Source organism: Podarcis cretensis, assembly GCF_951804945.1.
Source record: "Podarcis cretensis genome assembly, chromosome: Z".
Taxonomy (NCBI): domain Eukaryota; kingdom Metazoa; phylum Chordata; class Lepidosauria; order Squamata; family Lacertidae; genus Podarcis; species Podarcis cretensis.
The window spans coordinates 22,706,556-22,719,112 of NC_137184.1; the positions used below are offsets into that span (position 1 = coordinate 22,706,556).

At 42.8% G+C, this 12,557-nt stretch overlaps 1 protein-coding gene across 6 annotated transcripts in view; it reads right to left on the bottom strand.

Moving 5' to 3' along the window:
- LOC307207495 (ubiquitin carboxyl-terminal hydrolase 12-like) overlaps positions 1-12,557 on the bottom strand; it is a 50,657-nt gene that overhangs the window by 25,424 nt on the left and 12,676 nt on the right. For 3 of the 6 annotated variants that reach the window (XM_079961447.1, XM_079961442.1, XM_079961443.1), the window contains exon 2: positions 8,957-9,037. Coding sequence is in view for 2 of the 6 variants with exons in the window: in XM_079961442.1 (XP_079817568.1) it covers positions 8,957-9,037 (81 nt within the window). In the remaining 4 variants the exon portion in view is untranslated. The other 3 variants (XM_079961446.1, XM_079961445.1, XM_079961444.1) reach the window with 3 other exon arrangements.

Genomic DNA, 12,557 nt, shown 5'->3' on the forward strand with positions numbered 1-12,557 from the left:
AACATTCATTGGGAAGCAGAAAAGCCCACGGTGACTCCGTTGCAGGGAATGCCCACAGAAGCACAAATGCTATCCTCAGGTACCTGAGGTGGACACGATATACCTGCAGCCCTCAAATTGTTTGAGGCTAAATTGATTGCACAGCTGTTATATAGTGTTCTACAAGTGCCTAAACATGTCTCCAATGCTACCATACGTCTTGAAACTGGATCCATAAGATTTGAGGCCAGAGTGTGGCTTGCCACTCTTAATTACTGGTTGAGACTATCTTTCTTTCTGAGCAGCCTTGCTCCCCTGACTATTAAGGATGATTTCCAATCAACATGGAAACGAGCTGTGAAAAATATAATAACTACTCTAGGCTTCAACACAGAGATTTTACTTGACATGGGGCATGAACAACCTAAAAGAAACATTAAACAGCATGTGGAAGACACAGAACGCCAAGCTGGCCTAGCTAGGTCCCCAAAATTTCTAATCAGTGAAACCAGAAGATACCTCACCTCCCAAATGCCCTATATAACCAACCTTGAAATCTCAAAACAGTGAAGGGCTTTCACTGTGGCCTGTTGTCAGGCCCTCCCCTCAGCCATTCAGGAAGGACGTTATAGGAAGACACCATATGAGGAGAGGAAATGCCCATGGGGCTCCGGGCAGCAGGAAACAACAGAACATGCCCTTTTCCATTGCCAGTACTATGTAGACATACGAGCCAGGTTTATCCTGCCTATCCTGCACAAATTCCCAGGATGCACAGAACAACTCAACATCTCCCTACTACTCCAGGATGAAAACCCAGATGTTACATACTCAGTTGCTAGATTTTGCGCTGCCATGATGGATATTCGCCCAAGGATGGTTTGTGCTAGAAACCAGTCCTAAACTGAAGGCCCATATTGCAAGACCAATATTCCCCTAAGCTCTACCCCTTATAGTTGTTTTAACTGTGTGTCTTTTAGTTCGTATCTGTTTTAATTAACAATTCTTATTCATCAACTATTTTATTCATATGTTTCTCTTATGCTGGCCTGTGACTGTAATAAAGTTTATTCATTCATTCAATCTTCGTTTTTAGAAATAAAAAAATGTTATTTTTTAATTTAGGCCATGGATCCCTTAGCAATGACAGACTACGCGTCCTCCTCCTCTTGGTACTCACTTAGTAAATCACATAACTGTATCCTATATTTATTTTCCTGGAAATTGTGACAACTTACTTTTAAAAAACAGTTTTTCTTTATCCCCACCCCCCAAAACCGATTCATTACTAAAATTCAATAAAAATATATGTCGAAAAATGGGAGGGGGATTGGGGGGGAGAGAGCTTTGTTTTGGCAGCAAATGTTCTTGCTACCTATTATTCCCCTCCCTGAATGCCCCTTGGAACAATGCAACATGATTGCGCAACAATATTCCAGGGGGGGGAATGGGGGGGTTAAGTGTGGGTAGTAGCTCCCATAATGAAACCAGCAACAATAGAAAAGGTAAAGGGTGCAGCTGTGTGTGTAGCTTCAGCCCCCTCCACAATTTCAAACCAAGAATTCTCAAGAGAACTTTTGGCTCCGGTCTAAAATTAGATATCCTGTGATCTTGAAAATAGTTCCATAACAGCTGAGCAAGTGGGGAATAAACATTTTTGCTAGCTTCAGAAAGGCTAACCTGATTGCACAGATTGTGGCAAAGCACCTGGTTTGTGGGCAGAAAGTCACAGGTCACAATCTCTTCTCTCCCACCAGCTGAAGGAGGTAGAATAACAGAATCACAGAACTGGATGGGAACCCAAGGTCAACTAGTCAAATCCGCTGAAGGGGCAGGGAAAAAAGAGAGCCCTGCTAGCCAGTGTAGAAGCAACTGCTGGCTAAATGGACTTATGGCTTGACTGTATAATTCAGTCTCATATGCACACTCTCAGAGGAGGAGGAGAACTCAGAAATAAATAGCACATACTGTGGAAACAAAGTCATTGGTGCAACATTTAAAATTGCTAGCTCTGTTAAACAAGTTGTGTTTCCCGTTTTGGTCAGCCTTCCTCAACCTCATCCTGATACACTTATAAGATTTAAAACGAGGAATTCTAGCGTAACTTGTAGAGGCTTGGGTGAAGACACACACACACACACACACACCCCTTGTAAAGCCTTGTGATGTGGTTTGGCAGAGAAGGGAAAAAAACAATTGTCCTGCTAGATGCCGCTCAAGAGGGAGCAGACGCAATGCTCTTGCCGTGGGTTAAGACTAGTAAGCAGCTAGCTGGCTTGTGGGGAGGGCAAAGATTGTGGTTTCTGACACAGAGTGGTACCGCTGAGAATACCCACCTCTCGCCCCGAAACATGAAGCTGATATGATTGCTCCAAATAATCAAGCAGGCTGAGGTTTTCCCTCTGGGCCAGCTTATAGAGGGGATAGGTGGGTGGGAAACAATTCAAAGTTGCTGGTGTTTGACAGGGAAAGATGCCTTTGGGGGCAAAATGAGACATCCAGTTCACATTTCCTGTTTACAAGGATATATTGGCAATGTGCCGGAGATAGCTAGAAGCAGCTGTTTTGCATCTGTCACATTTGAAGGCTGTCTCATTTCATGGAAAAAAGGAGGATAGGGGCTGATGAGATACAGAATCTAGCAAGGAAGGATGCATCCTGTAGTGCTTGACCCTCAAGCCACTGAAGAATTAGATCCCTTTCTACATCAACAGAAGTCAGCCTGCTAGTTGTAAGAACTCTGCATACGGCACTTTCATCCCTCCCCCAAAGACACTGCCAAACATGTCACAGCATGATGGTTCCTTCACATCATCTGCTGGGCCAAGCTGAAGGAGGCCCCAACTGGAAAAACCCCACTGGACAACACTCCAAGGTCACAACAGTGGTGGAAAAATAATGTTTGCCACCATCCCTGCAAAAGAAAAGGTCCAAGACCAACAGCTCATCACAGAACCATCAGCTGCCTTAGAGAAATGTTGTGGCAGTTCCTACCCTACGGCTGCTGAAGACCTGCATGCTCTAACAGAAATGAAGGACCACAGGCCAAGGAGCACACATATCAGCCTGTGGTCAGGGAGTACACATATCACCAGCTCCCAGTTGGCGTGAGAGGCCTCTGTGGGTCTTTGTTTTATATCATGTATTTGTTTTAGTGTTTTAATATTGTGAACTGCCTTAGTTGCCTTGGAAGAAAGGTGATATGTAAAAACAACAACATACCACCGAAACTCCCCTCCATTGTCCCTGCTGGTAATAAGTGCTCTGAATGGACATAGCCAAGCGGGGCGGGCAGTTGAGCGCCCCCCCACCAATCAAGTGAAAATAGAAATACTTAACTGACCAATCACGTTGGTTCTGCCCCCCACCCTAACAAAAGTCCTGCCCCTTCCTAACAAAAATCCTGGCTATGCCTATGGTGCTCTGTGAATCCTGTTACTGCTTCCCTACCAATCTGTTGTTTCATAATTAGGGCACCCTAGAAAAAAGTGAAAACTGCAGCATTTCTGCACTTGCGAATGAAAAACTCTAACTTACTAGATCATGCAGCCAAATAATGTGTGCAAAATGTATTTCATTTATTAAATTATTTATTTCTCCCTGGAGTGATCTTGCTGGTGCATGATTTTCTAGTTGTGGCATCTGAGTTTTCAACTTCCAATAAGAGTCCTAGAGATATAAAAGCATGCAGCCCCAATGGAAGATTCATGCTACCCAATGCTAGGCCAACATATCTACCCTGCCGAACACTAGACATTTGTACAGGGCCCATACATAGAGTGCACAGGTCCAATAAAGCCCCTCAAACTTGGGGAGACGGGGGGGGGGGAATCTACACTTGCCCAGTCATTTCTAGCAACGAATAAGTTTTTGTAAATTGACAAAAATAAGGAGCTGGTTCTTTCAGACTGTCAGTGTAATACAAATATTAACGTGTAATACAAATATTTTAACGCCATTAAAAGTGTTTGCAGGCTAGTTAACTTATTTAGAAACTTTCTTTTCTTGTTTTTCACGTCTGAAGGCTTTCCAAACAGCGAGCAGTAATTCAAAAGCACACAAAGACAACAATAAAAGTACAGCACCTAATGTTCTATAGCATCAAGCAAACTAAAGAACATAAATATCTAAAAGGTCATAAACAGGTTTTCACTTGACGCAGAAAAGACATCAGTCCTGTTGCCAGGCAAGCCTTCCTGATTCCAAGACTGGGGAATCACAACTCATAAGGCCCTGTCATGGTTCAACTCTGAAGGTCAACACCAAGGGTGATAATAATACGTAGGTGTGTGTATAAGACCCTATGTATAAGACTATTTTGGGGGACTACAATTTAAGAAAATGGGGGGAGATGGCTCAGAGTTGTTGAGCTTCTTTTGGGGATGAAGTTATTGAGGTGGGGGGGGGATATGCCGATAATCACTCACCCAACTGACAAACACTACCAATCGCATGAGCCACAGAGCACACAAAGTGTATGCCGGCTCGCCACCAGAAGCCAGCAACCGCACACCCACTTGCCGCAGCGGTAGCCAATCCACAGCAGCCCTTGATGCAAACAAACATAACCCATCCGATTTACACAGCAACAGCTAATCCAAAGCAGCCCTTGCAGCAGACACTATTCACCCACCCAATCGCCACTAACAAACTCCTGTTCGTGGCTGCAACCAATCCACCGTCCCCCCACCCCTGCACTATCCATGTATAAGACGACCCCCCATTTTTAACATTAATTTTGAGTAAAAAAACTCATCATACACGGAAAAGTACAGTGGTACCTCAGGTTAAGTACTTAATTCATGCCAGAGGTCCGTACTTAACCTGAAACTGTTCTTAACCTGAAGCACCACTTTAGCTAATGGGGCCTCCTGCTGCTGCCGCGCCGCCGGAGCATGATTTCTGTTCTCATCCTGAAGCAAAGTTCTTAACCTGAAGCACTATTTCTGGATTAGCAGAATCTGTAACCTGAAACGTATGTAACCTGAAGCGTATGTAACCCAAGGTACCATTGTACGGTATATAGATATAGATATAGATATAGATATAGATATAGATATAGATATAGATATAGATATTCATTCATTCTAGGCATAATATATCTAGGCAGGTTCACGCAAGAGAACCTGCCTAGATGTATGTACACTAGTTTCAACATATTTAAAGGTAAAGGCACCCCTGACCATTAGGTCCAGTCATGGCCGACTCTGGAATTGCGGCGCTCATCTCGCTTTATTGGCCGAGGGAGCCGGGCTACAGCTTCCGGGTGATGTGGCCAGCATGACTAAGCCGCTCCTTATGAACCAGAGTAGCGCACGGAAACACTGTTTACCTTCCCGCCGGAGTGGTACCTATTTATCTACTTGCACTGTGGCGTGCTTTTGAACTGCTAGGTTGGCAGGAGCAGGGACCGAGCAACAGGAGCTCACCCCTTCGCGGGGATTCGAACCACCGACCTTCTGATCGGCAAGTCCTAGGTTCTGTGGTTTAACCCACAGCGCCACCCGCGTCCCTTTTCAACATATTTAGGGACTTACAAAAGTAGAAGCAGTATATTAGAATGAGTTTAGAAATGGGCCTGCAGCCAGAGCAGTTCTTTTGATCTGGCAAGATGTGATCCATATGACCATACCTTCTCAACAGGTATTTCCAAAAGGCAGCCCGCAAGTGGGTGTTGAAAATTCCATAGAGGTCTATTATTGCTTATTTGTTAGGCAATTTGAAGTCAGAATCATTCACATCCACAGTGACTTGGATACCACTGTTTGCAGAGTTGCCAATGAATGTGCTCAGAGCATTGCCTAGTCATGTATTGTTGAATGAGTTTCAGTCTTGAAACCTAGACACAGATAAATTGCCTGGAGCAGTGTGGATCACCTCCTGCCTGCTAGATCAGACCAGAAGCCTATCTAGTTCAGCACAAAACCGACCTCCTACCCAAAAGGAGAAAATACACAGGTACATGGATTGAATGATCCTCAGGATCCCTTCCAACCAGTGGTAGAAACTGAGATATGAAAGCTAGGACCTAAATGGCACCTTAAACGTAGGTTATGGGAACAACAATGGAATGTCTAGGTGTGCTTTTTTATAACAAGGAAACAAGGCTGAAAATGAACAAACTGCAGCTAAAATATTATGTTAATTTTTCACATGGTCTAGTCCTTCCCCTGCCCACCTCCTAATATTCTTAAGGGGGTCTCTTCTCCAGTCTTCAGAGAGTAGCTGGAAGTGGGGAGGCAGAAAAAGGTTCTCCTTTCCTTCCACTCTGCAATTTTAATCTGAAATCTTAGGAGCAGTATTGTGCCCAGAGCTCAGAAAGTGCTCACGCTAATGAAATTCCCTGTCACAAAATGCGCCTAGAACAATAGGAGTTTCGAACATTGCTTCTAAATCTACAGTTCTATGATTCTATTATATGCCTTACCTCTTTATTTCTCTGCTACAGGGCTCACAGCTTCAGAGAGGCAATTTAAATTAGGATAACATCCAAGTCGGAAAAGGTTAAATACCTCCTCTAATACTAATGCACTGATCAAAACTGGAGTGCTCTGCACCTGCTTCAAAGTTGAATGTTTAGCATTTGCTTAAATCCTGCAGATTCATGATGATATCTCCCATGTCACATCTCAGAAGCAGCTAAACAGGCAACAACGAAGCAGACAAAAACCTCAGCTTGCTCTAAAGCACTTGAGAGACCTGCAAGAAGGCTTTAGCCCTGGAGCATAAAATCTGGCTGTAAAGGAAGCAAGTCATCATGGTGATGGGCTCTCGCAGCCATCCCATATGCGTCTACGAAGATAACAAGTGGAAATAATAATAATAATAATAATAATAATAATAATAATAATAATAATAATATTTTTTTATTTATACCCCGCCCTCCCCAGCCAAGGCCGGGCTCAGAGCGGCTTACAAGCAATAATAAAAACAAGATGAATGATTACAACTTAAAAATAAAATAAAATACAACATTAAAATAATGGAACATTAAAATATTAAAATGTAGCCTCATCGCAGGAGGAGAAGGAAAAGAAAAAAGAAAGAGAGGGAGGGAGGGAATCAAATTGGCCCCAAGCCAAAGGCCAGGCGGAACAACTCAGGCCCTGCAGAAAGAAATCAGATCCTGCAGGACCCTGGTCTCATGAGGCAGAGCGTTCCACCACGCCGGAGCCAGAGTTGAAAAGGCCCTGTCTCTGGTTGAAGCCAATCTAACTTCCTTGGGGCCTGGGACCTCTAGGGTGTTGCTATTTATGGACCTTGAGGCTCTCCGTGGGGCATACCGGGAGAGGCGGTCCCGTAGGTACAAGGGTCCTAGGCCGTGAAGGGCTTTAAAGGTCAAAAGCAGCACCTTAAACCTGACCCTGTACTCCACCAGGAGCCAGTGCAGCTGGAAAAGCACTGGGTGAATATGCTGCCATGGCAGAGACCCCGTGAGGAGCCTCGCTGCAGCATTCTGCACCCGCTGAAGTTTCTGGGACAGCTTCAAGGGCAGCCCCGCGTAGAGCGAAACGCAGCCTTTAAAACTTGGCACACTTCCAGGAAGTAATGCTGCCTTTCAAATCATTACAAAACATGACGGAGGACCTGTAAGGATAATAAAACAGTAGGACTGAAGAAGCAGCTCCTTCTGACCAAAAAAGGCAGGAGGAGGAGCAAAAAACCACTGCAGGAAATATTATGTCAAACATTTGTCCATGTGAATACTGCGGGTGGTAAGAAGCATTTTTGGGGATCCTCTTCCTGCTATCCTGCTCTTTGTATTGTAACCAAAGCTTGCCTTCCATCTCCCCCAATGTCAAAGTTCTAGAATGGCTGTTGACTACCCCGAGGGAGGACAAGCCAGCTTGTAAAGTTGTTTCACACCTGAAATTGTTGTCACAAAACATGCCACCAGTTTCATCAATTTGACATGACAACTGAACAAAAGTTTTGAAGTCTACACTGCGCCTTTGAGGGAATACTCAATCAAGTTATCCTTGCATGAAATGCTCTTTCCTCTCCCATGCCAAAACAACATCCATGAGTTGCTTCTGACTCCTTGCAAAGATGTAGCCTTCTGCCCAGGTTTCCACTGACCCATAAGGTTAGATCCTGCTATTATTGAAATTCTGTTTTTATCTGTACAATATTGCTTTAATGGTTTCTATGTCACATATCTGTTTTATTGATACTGTCTTACTGTTTTTATGTTTTATACATTTGGATACAACTTAGAGATTATTAAATATTAAACAGTTGAAAAAAGACGCTTAAATACATAAAACTACTTGGGAGGCAGCCATAGGTCAAGACTATCTCAATAAGAGGTCCAATTTGGACAATTTCCTCAACCGTGCCCACCTGCCAATCAAATAACATCACATCAGCTGATGGGCAGGAGAGTGGTTCTGAATTTTGCATTGTTGTGGTTGCCTTTTCCCAGCAGGACTTAATCCCCACTTAACAGCTGACAGGTGAGTGGTTAAATCCTGCTCAGTCTGGCCTCTGACTGATTCAACATTCTACAGCCATTTGGAGGGTGTTTTGCTTTGTTTTTGTTTTATTGTGTATTTTGTGTTCTCATTTAGTATTTTTAAGTGGTGAACCACCCTGTGATCTTTGGATGAAGGGTGGTCTATAAATTTAATAAATAATAATTACAATACATCAGCGGTAAAAAGTTTCGCTGAAATGTATTCTCTACTCTAGCATGTCTTTGTAAATACTTAGCATTTGCCCCAAAAGGAAAGCAACAGATATTTAAAAACCAACTCTCTTTAATTTGCTTTTTTTTAAGCTCATCAAATAAATATAGATAAAAAGATAGAGCTTGCCCATCACAGGGTGCTAATTTAAGCCTCTTTCAATTTTGTATCAGTAGCAGCACCCACGGACTGAAGCTGCTCAGGAACAAATACTTTTCATTTTAGAATCCAAAAGGTGGAAGTAAGAAGGTATTATTAAATACAAACCCAGACATAGAAAAGCTACTCACATTGACCAAGCCAAAGTAATTTTCATCCCCAGGAATCTGTTCTACACCAATCTCTTTCTCCACAGCAGACGCACTGGAGCCCTGGAAGACAAAGGAAAGGAGTAGGGGGGAAAAGGCTTACATCATTTGCATCTCTAAGCAAGGAGAAATTATTAATGAATACACACAGAGATATAGAATATTCTGTTGTTATATAGGGTTCCCAGTAGTATCTCAAACGGGGTGATCTTGTCTACAGCTTTCTAGTTCTGCAAATGCTACAGACATCAGATGTTCTTATACCATGTGCTAAACTGTGATTAAAATGCCCTTGAGAGCTACTGAACAGGGCTGGTATATGGCATCACAGATGCAAACTCAAAGCAACATATATGTCCTTATGAATGTATGCATGTATATTGCAACCTTTCCACAAGGATCTCAAGGCAGCATATATGATTCTCTCTTCACTCCCACACAATAACCCTGTGAGGTAGGAAAGGCTGACAAATAGTGACTGGCTCAAGATGATCCACAGAGGAATACCACCACCACCACCACCATCATCATCATCATCATCTCACCTTTTCCACGGACTGGGTCTCAAGGAAGCTTACATAAATTTAAAAAACACAGATAAAATACAAAAAGCTAAAAGAGAATCCAGTAAACAGAATCATCAGGAAGTCAGTAAACTCCACTAGAGTTAAAACAGTATATAAAAAAAAATCTTTTAAAATACAAATAATAAAAAAGCACAGCAGAGAGTCCTTTCCTTAAAAATCAGTCAGCTCCAAAACACCAATCAGAATAAAACAGTCTTCACCTGCCAGCGGAAGGACACCAAGGAGGGAGGCAGTCTACCTTCTCTAGAAAGGAAGTTCCAAAGTCTGGGAGCAAACATTGAGAAGGCCCTCTCAGGGTTAAGTGGAGATCTTAGCTTGGTCTCCCCAGCCCTAGCTCAACAAGAACTTTGCACCAACATGAGCACTTTTTCCCAAGAGGTACAGAAACAGAAGGGTTTCCTGTAACCCCAAAAGCTAATGGAAGACTGTGTCATTACATAAAGTGCCCCCAAACCCCGCCAATTTAATGACACTTCACACACATTTTTTTCCAAGTGGGAGAAAGGGGGAAGAATGCACTCTTATATAGGAAAATAAGAAGCTATCTAGTTAGAACACTGTCTCCATCAAGCTTCCCCAATCTGGTGCCCTCAATATGTTTGGGCCTACAATTCCCATCACCCCTAATTATTGACCATGTTGACTGGGGCAGTTGGGACTTTCAGTCTAAGACATCTGGAGGACACAAGGTTAGGGAAGTCTGTTCTACACTGATTGGGGGGAGCTCTTCAAGGTTTCAGACAGGAATCTCCTATTTGGAAATGTGAGGAATTGAACCTAGGGAAGAGGGAGGGACGTCTCATGAGCTAAATGGAAGCATGCTCTGACCATCACCACAAATGTAGCTCCCCTAACCATGCTAAAACAACCGGAGTCACCAAACATTTCACATCCTTTGGGGCTATTGCTCACATACAAGAAACTCCTCACAACTTATTGTTCAGGTACTTGTCCCACTTGGAAGACTGCTACTGTGACCAAACAAGGCCTCCAATATGACTGCCAAGGCAGGAAACCAAGAAAGCCAGAGAGAGAAAGCCTTGTGACATTGATATAAAAGGAATTTGCAGCATAGTATTTCCAGCAACTTAAGGGCTTCTCAGAAGAGCTGGTTTAATGTTTAAAACATTTAAGAAATCTAACTAACTGCCTTCAAATCATTTTTGCAAGAAGTTAAAACAACTGTGTCAGAGGACCTTGACTTTGGAATTCACCTATCTGCTCAACTTCAGCGACTCAAGGTTGCAAACTTTGAACTTCTACTCAGTATCTCCAATTTGAAGAACAAGAAGCAAAGGAAGAGTCTTTGTTCTCCCCACTTCATCGCTCTTTCTGACCTTGCATTAACATCCTTTGTTCAGTCCTACAATAAAGGCCACTTTCTAGATTATTCACACAAGCTGGTCTCATGTAAAGATTTTTATTACAACTGATCACCTCTTATACATCAAAAACTGTCAACAAAATTTACTATGCCTAAGTTTAAATGCCTGCCTTAAGAGTAAAATATCAAGGATATAGAGGTGACTTGCACCTTGTGCACAGATAAGACTATGTGATTTCAACTTTATGCAGCTGAAGCGTGGCTAGTTGAAATCACACAAATTAAATGCACAGACAGCAGAGAGCTTAAAAGCTCTTTCTGCACCAGGTTTTCTTCAGTAAGTTTGGGAGCTTAAAAACAGTCATCATACACCAGTAAGTGCTATACTGTGCTTTTTACACGCCATTTTCCAGTTTTTAAAAGGTTGTTTTGACTATACGTGATTTCATCCCAAAGCATAATATGCCAGTCATCTGTATACAATGCTCCAAGGAGGGATGTTCACTTCTGTTGCAAATTTACGTGCCGTGTGGTAGACAGTTTTGAGAGAGCAAATTGATAAAGCATTATAGAATGCAATTTTATTCATTAAACCATTTAAACTGTATCAGCAATTATTAAGGATAACTCTTTGAAAATGATCCACAGATGGTGCTACACACCTGTCCAAACAGCATATATTCAAAGCTTGAAGAAATGTGGGGCAACTAACACATACTAGCATCTCTGGTGCTCTTACCCATGTGCCCTCTTCACAACTGTAAGCTGGGCAGTGGGGTGGGGTAAGTGATGACAAGCTACAACAATTAACTATAACATTGTTCGCTGCATTTAGGTTCCTGAAATTCATACTGATTGTGCAGCTAAAATATAACTGATAGAATTCTACAGGATTAGTGTGTGAAAACAGTCACGATCCAAGAATCCCCAGGCACGCACCTCTTGATGGTGGAGATGTCAGCTGCCATCCTGGTGCCTAGGCATCTTCACTTGGTCACAAGTGGCCGATAGTCAGGTGCTAAATGCACCTGATGCCTGGCTAATTTCGAACACTGGTTTCAGTGCAACAGGTGTCTACAGATAGGCTTTATTTCCATTAAAAACCAATCACCACAACCAGAAAGCTTTGCTATTTTGAAGAAGCCTGCTGCTGCTGCTCCAGCAGCTAGTATTAATGCACTCCAGTCATTTCAGAATCCAAGGCCAATTGTTCACCCTAAGTGACAGGCGCAACTTTCTTTCACTTCTATTTTAAATGCACCTTTTTAAAGTGGTATTTTATTTGAAGAACAAGCTGTGGGCAACATGCATTTAATAAAATTAATAACCAACAGGAGGCAAGGAGCAAGCAGAAGTGACCTTTACGGGGAACATGATGGTTTCCTAGGAAAATGACAGGGCAGCGGTTAGCTAAATGTTTCAGAAAGCATCTGAAGGATTACACAGGCTGGCCACAAAACGTAATGTGCTACAGGGCCTTTGGATTAGAAAATGGTTATTTAAGGCCAGGGGGTTGGGGGGCTTGGAGCCAGCTGGTATCTAGTGCAAGTTCCTGCAAGGCCTAGCAATTCCTGAAGTGGCTGACCTTCCTATATCTGGGCTGTACCACTTGAATCTAGAGGCAGGGGCAGGAGGACCCAGGTTTTGTGTGTGTTTTCTATTTTGAAAAATA